This window comes from Phalaenopsis equestris, unplaced genomic scaffold (assembly GCF_001263595.1).
Source record: "Phalaenopsis equestris unplaced genomic scaffold, ASM126359v1 Scaffold000540, whole genome shotgun sequence".
NCBI lineage: Eukaryota > Viridiplantae > Streptophyta > Magnoliopsida > Asparagales > Orchidaceae > Phalaenopsis > Phalaenopsis equestris.
In genome coordinates, this window is record NW_018164980.1 from 1,340,408 (window position 1) to 1,347,331 (window position 6,924).

Sequence of the window (6,924 nt, forward strand, 5' to 3'; positions counted from 1 at the left end):
AGTCTTAATTAGTGTATTGTTAAGATATAGTAATGTTATAATGTACCTTTGCTTCAAATCAACACCCAGGGTCAATCCTAAGGCCAAGTAACCCTATAAGAACTCTTCTTGAGCTCTCCCATAATGATCTTACCTTCTAAATATTAGAGGTTAGGACCAATATGTGGAATCTCAAGTTGAGCAAAGAGAAGAGTTTGAATTTCTAATGGTGAGGATATTTTTTCTAGTTTTCTAAGACTAGTCAATAGGAAAGTTCTATGGCTAGACCTAGGCTACTAAAGAAGTTTCTAGACCTCAACCAAAAATGAGGTCAACAAAGTTATAGTTGGAAGTTATAATATTAGTGGTTGGCTACATAAACCATAGTTGGCTGCTACAAAGAGGTAGTTGGTAATAAAAAAGTGTAGTCGGTGGCTGCAATAGTAATATTTGGTCACATATATCGTTGTTTGGCTACAATGATAGCAAGCAATGATCGCCAATGACAAGTTGTCTGCAGCACAATGTGATGACAGTGGATGTTGGTCGACGGTGGCCGACAGTTACAGGCCGATGGTTACTCGTCAGGTATTCTCCGAAACAAGCTCTTGAATTCCACTTTTTCTTTTATTCTCTTACCCCTCCCACTCTTAAGTGAAGAGAGGGGGCTTTTAGAGATGGGGCTTTTTGATCTTTTAGTGTGTAACTTTTTTAATCATATGAAATAGTCTATGTTGATCCCTTTTAATTATAAATGATTTTGTGAGAATTTGGGTGCTTAATGATGTCAAAATTTAAAAATCTTAGGCTAGTTGTATCCCACTCGTTGATACAATCAATTTAATTATAAATATGTCAAATTTAAAATTCATTTGATCATCCAATTGATTGTACCGAGATTGAACCAATTTTGATATCATTGGATTTGTCATGTTGAATTGGAATTACCCGAAGATAATTTACAAATTTTCAAATTTATTTTGACTAAATTTTAATCAAAATATCCTCATCCAATTAATCTTAATAATAATCATTCAATATAAAAAGGAAAAAAACTATGTAATTCATGCATCGCCAGACTCATCAAGCCAGCTGAAGAAAATAACTGTATTCAACTAAGCAAACATCGCAGTCAAAGTAGATCCCTTTCAAAGTTATAATAAAATTAATTAGTACAGGCACCACAGTCACATGCACTTTCACAAATCTTAAATTAAAGACCAGATAAACTCCTAACCGATGATTTTTTGTTCGAATATTCGACTTAAATTTGCTCCGAATAAATTTACATACATACCACACAATTCTTTTCTATTTGCATATCTAACACCTAAAGTGTAATATTTACATTTAGCACCTTGGTGCCATGAACTTAAGCATGAAAATGTATATTTCATTTTTAAAAATATATAGTAAATTAAACGTAAAATATAATCTTAAGCAACCAAGACAATTCTACAATTGAATTCACGTGCCTGTGGGGCAGCACAAACAGTAAAAGCTCCATTATCTGCTGCTAGTCCCCGTTGGTCAATCGCAAGAAAAGGCAGCCAATCGCCATAGCTGAAGGCAAAGGACAAAGGCAAGGCCTCCACCAATCATTCCTCAATCCGGATACTGAAACCGATAAAGCCGAAGCAGAGATCTTCCTCCTTCGCTGAAGCAAACCAAGATTTACCAGTCCTGATGCCAAATAGTTTCAAGTTCTAATCCTCTCAAAATTCACTAAAAATCTGGATTTCCAGATCTGCTAAATCCCACTCGTTGCCAAACTGCCCAACAAAATCTCCAAAATCCACAGAAACTTCAAAACCTTCCACAAAATAGCTTATTTGTCTCCTGGACTAGAACTAACATCTTAAAGCTGTAATATTTCAAGGTTCCATTTACAAAAAACAGCAACTTTAAGCAAATCATGTGCTGATTGGCCTTACATCTTCATTTATACAGAACATATGAGCAAAATCAAACCACAAGTCACTGCTTGTTTTACAAAAATTAAGAAAAAAAAAACTATGTGAATCTCCAGCGCAGTTGCAGCTTAACTTACCGTGCAGAGATGGATCTGATGGGAAAAGCAGACGGATGAGAAATCGTCCCTTACTTGGGGCTTGGTATAGGCATGCCAGGGGAGGTAGGAAATAGTAAAGAGGGCGACATCATGGCCTGGTAAGCAGAAGCCGTTTGAGGTGACGGGGCACAGCCAAAAGAGAGCGGCGACAAAGGAAGCAGCTGCGGCGGCGCCACCCCCGGTGGTGACGGTGATACCAGAGGCAGTCCACTGTGAAGCCGCCGCATGTACGCGGAGATCGGCTGGGAGGGGGATACCGAGGGCAGTCCCCTGTGAAACCCGCCGCATGTACGCGGAGAGCGGCGACTCCGCCGCCGCGCTAACCGTCGGAAAGGGAGGCAACGGAGAGAGAGGAGGCCGTACCCAACCATCACCGACGAGAGGAGGCGCGGCCGGAGTAGGAGGGTGGTGTGGTGGTAGCTGCGCTAGCGGAGGCGGGCGGATACGGTGGAGACGTGAAAGTGGCTGGGGGATGGATGAGGGGAAAGGTGGTTGTCGCCAGATCGCCGCGACCGCCGCCGCCGGCTGCGGTGGGGTTAGTGGGCGGTTAAATAGGTGCGCCGGCGAGCCGGTGAGCTTCTGGACTACGTCGCGGAAATCGTTCTTGTCGATGTTGTAGACCGGAGGTTGAGATTGCTGCTGCTGTGGGACACTGTTTCCGCTTCCACCTACGGTGCTGATGGCGGAAGACGGCGGCGGAGGAGGACGGATTAGATTTGGGCTAGGGTTAGGGTTTTTGGAGATGGGCTTCGAGATCTTATAAGAAGACTTGTTGAGCGAGCGGAAGGAGTTGGATATGTAGTTGGAGCAGTTGCTGGTGGTCGAGCGGCCGCTGCAGACGGTGCTGCTATTGCTATTCTCGGCGCTGAAACTGTTGACGGCGGCTTCGGAGGTGGCGGTGGTGGTGGCGGTGGCGGAGGAGGAGGAAGAAGAGCTGGTTGCGGCGACGGAACGACCGATTTTATCCATAGTCTATACAGAAAGCAGCTGCTTGGTATAGAAGTGGTATGAAGCTTGGAAAAGAATGATTTTTGGATGGGGCTTCTTGTTGCTATAGATGCCGCCACAGTAAGAGAGCAGTAGAGAGGATTGCAGAGTTGCTATGCTGCTTGCTGTTCAGATGGGAAGAGAAAACAGGGCGTAAAGTCGGAAGTCTAGAAACCTGGAAGAAGAAGAAGAAGAAGAAGGATGGGTGCAGTAAATATTATGCTCTTAAAAGAATAAAAATTTACTCCAGCAACTTTATATTTATGAATTAAAAAATAAAAAAAAAATGAAATAATGTTTTATAGAGTGAAATACTTGCGAGTAATAAGTGCGGAGGGTTACATTACAGTTGGAAGGTAAGGCGAGAGAAGGGACGGGTTTGATTTTTGGGTGTTCCTACGGAACTTTTTACATTGAAATTGATTTCTGAGCTGAAAATGAAAATCAATCATGCATGAATATATATATATATATATATGTTGAAGCTTTAAATGTACAAATAAATATAAAGAAGAATGAGAATGCAATGACTTTAGGTTGGATTTGGCAGTCGGTGACATCTAAGTGTGCAATCAATGCACTATATCGAGGGCATTAATAGATGGGGAGTTTTATACGTTATAAAATTGATAGTTATGTGTAGTATTTTATTCTTTTAACTATTTTTTAAAAATAAACTTGATACAGCACCAACAAATTTTTATCATTCATCATAAATCACGAGGCATGACACGAATCTCAAGACAAACTTTTGAGCAAAAAACATTCAAACTTCAATTAAGAGTCATCATGAGTCTGATTTAAGTAAACTTATAGTCAAACTGACCGGCTCGATGAAAATGATCAAATCATTAAACTACTATTGGAAGATTTTTGGAGGCATTTGGACAAACAGATGTTGAATCTAGCGAGTTCATAATAAAATTGAGCGTCTCGACAAGACGAATCCAGCGAGTCCAATATTGCTCAATTCAGACATCGTTAAGGCACTCAAATGTCTATCAAATGTCATTTGATCGAGGGAAGCTCTCCAGACCGTCCGATCAAAATTGTTCATATTACTGCATTAATTACACCCAGAACACTATAAATAGAGTCTCACCACTCACATGGAAGAAGAGGCTTGAGAGGAAACTTAAGACTTTGTGAAGGAGTTCAAGTCCAACATCATCCCTGCCATCGTTGACCGCCGTCGACCACCACCGCCCGCCAGCCACCATCGTCGACCTCCTTCGTCCACGGTCGACCGTCGTCGACCACCGCTGACCTCCATCGATCATCGCATACCATCATCGACCACCGTCGATCGCCGTCAGCCGTCAACCACCGTCGACCTCCATCGGCCACCGCTCTCGACCAACGTCGACTTCCGTTGACATATGTCATCTATCGTCAATCACCACCAATTATCATCAATTACCACTAACCAGGCGTCGTCAGCCGACGCAGTAATCTGAAAATCTAGTAACCCTTCTCGTCTATGGGACAAGATTTTTATAATCATCAATCAATAGTGTATTTTTGCAATTGGGTTAGGCCCCATGGTTTTTCCCTTTTTGGGTTTTCCACATAAACGTTTCTAGAGTCATCACTTCTTGTTTCTCTTTCATCTGTGTGTGTGTTGAATTATCGTATAACGCTAAGACGATAATCCGTTAATCTACCGCCGCAGATTTTTCTAGCTCTCATTAGTTTGGCGCCGTCTGTGGGAATCTCTCAATCCCACAACTGAAGTACTTACTCAATTTCCAACATGGCCACCAGGCAAAACATTCGAGATAACGGAGCACCTCACTCCAACACTCATCGTTTCAGGGAGCAGTCATGAAGTCAAGGGCAACATGTTTCTTCATCTTCTCGCCCTGGAAGACGTTATCCCTCCAACGAGGGGGTTTCGTGTCCTTTTTAGAAGAACAAATGTGAATAATGGAGGAATCTCAACTGGAGATTATACAACTCTTATGCGGGACCCAACAACTGTTGTCCACACCGATGAACGAAACTTGTTTACCATTAAATCCACAAACCATGAGAAACATACCGCACGAAGGAACTCATATCGGCCCTCCTCCTTAAGAAGGAACACTTCCCCTGTTAGGTCGTGATGATGAACTCTTAGATACTGCAAGTTTCACTCATCCATCTCATGCAGCTCATCTGACATTGTCACATCTTCCTGTCATTCCAGATGTAGTCATTCGTAATGAACTACGACGCCTCATCCGGGAAGAGTTCCCCCTCGAGAAAAAGGATCAGCTCTACACTCACTGTAACATCCTTGAATCCTCTTCCTTAGCGGATGTGGTCCTCCAACACCCCATCCCAATAGGCTTAAAGCTTCCGAACATCGATACATTTGAAGGGATAACCGACCACTACGAGCATATAGATCATTATTAAACTATCATGCACATTCAACATGTCTCTGATGTGCTTCTGTGTCAAGTGTTCCCTACAACTCTTAAAGGACAAGCTCGAACCTGGTTTTACTCTCTACTAGCAGACACTGTAAACACCTTTAACGAGCTTGTCAGACTATTCACGGAACAGCTCATCGCAAATCGAAGGATAGTTAAGGATTCATCCCATATCTCGAGAATTTGTCGAAGTGAAGGAGAGTCTCTCAACTACTTCCACTGATTTTCTGAGGAAGCCAGTCAGATTCCAGGAGTAAATCCAGAGTTATTAAGGGGATTCTTCCTTGGAGGCTCCGCCTAGGACTTTTTTACTCATCATTGATGTGGGAGATAATTCGTTCTTATGTTGATATTGTCCATTGTGTTGAGGCCCAAATCACTGCAGACGAGGTCATCAATGCACACAAAGAGCAGTTCGAAAAATTTGGGGGAAAGCAAAAGCATAACTCCAAAGATAATAATCAATTTTCACAACGGAGAAAGTCTGAACAACCGAAGAATCGTGATATCCTCCTCCAACCTGCAGGCCAACAAATTGAATATCAACCCAAGAAAGAATATGCACCACTCAACATGTCGTGTGCTAACATCTTGATGGCCATCAAAGATGAGCAAGCTGTTAATTGGCCTCACCCCCTAAAACCTAACTCAAAAAATCAAGACAATACTGTCATTTTCATTGAATTCGTGGCCACACCACTGAGGTATGTAAGCTCCTTAGGGATGAAATTGAAAGGTTGATTCAATAGGGATATCTTGGTCAATTTATATAAAACAAACTTGCTGGTAATGATAATGCTCTTACTGGGGCAACAAATACAAAAGCAACAACATGGGGGTCACCCAGTCGTGGGTGAAATTCAGACAATTGCAGGAGGCCCATTGCTGACTGATTAAGTCCTTATCACTGTACCTGGTGAACCAATGTAGAAGAAATTATGTCTCGAGCCTATCACTTTTGTTAATTCTGATTTGGAAGGAGCTTGAGTCCTCAACCAAGATCCTCTCGTCATTAGCGCAAGAATTGGTGAGTCTTGTTATAATGTAAATAGGATCTTGATCGACAATGGGAGGTTTTGTTCTATTAAACTTTTCTCAGTTTGGGATTTACGAGGTAAAGACTTCAACATGCATTTAGACCATTATATGGTTTTGATAATCGACCGGTAAGGGCCGAGGAAAAAATAAATCTCCTTGTCGTCTTGGGAGATTTTTCTTGACAGATAAACCATTCAGTCCAGTTCCTTGTTGTCAAGTTAGAATCGACATATAATACCATCTTCGGGAGACCTCTGCAATCAATTTTTGGCGTCGTGACTTCTGTAATACACTTGAAGCTCAAGTTTCCAACCCCAACAGGGATTGGCGTCGTGCGAGGTGATCAACTGTTAACACCAATGACACTCAACATCGAGAACTTCAATCTTTGATATGAAGATGTATCCCAATGGGCTTCTCCTATGTAATACT

At 42.1% G+C, this 6,924-nt stretch overlaps 1 protein-coding gene across 1 annotated transcript; it reads right to left on the minus strand.

The window, feature by feature from the left end:
• Window positions 1-1,495: 1,495 nt before the first annotated feature.
• LOC110029002 (wiskott-Aldrich syndrome protein homolog 1-like) lies at window positions 1,496-3,271 on the minus strand. The gene is made up of 2 exons (XM_020731097.1): window positions 2,030-3,271; window positions 1,496-1,636 (listed from the first exon to the last, which is right to left on the minus strand). Exons 1-2 carry the CDS (start codon window positions 3,017-3,019, stop codon window positions 1,496-1,498), a joined length of 1,131 nt encoding a protein of 376 aa, XP_020586756.1. The 5' UTR covers window positions 3,020-3,271.
• Window positions 3,272-6,924: the final 3,653 nt, after the last annotated feature.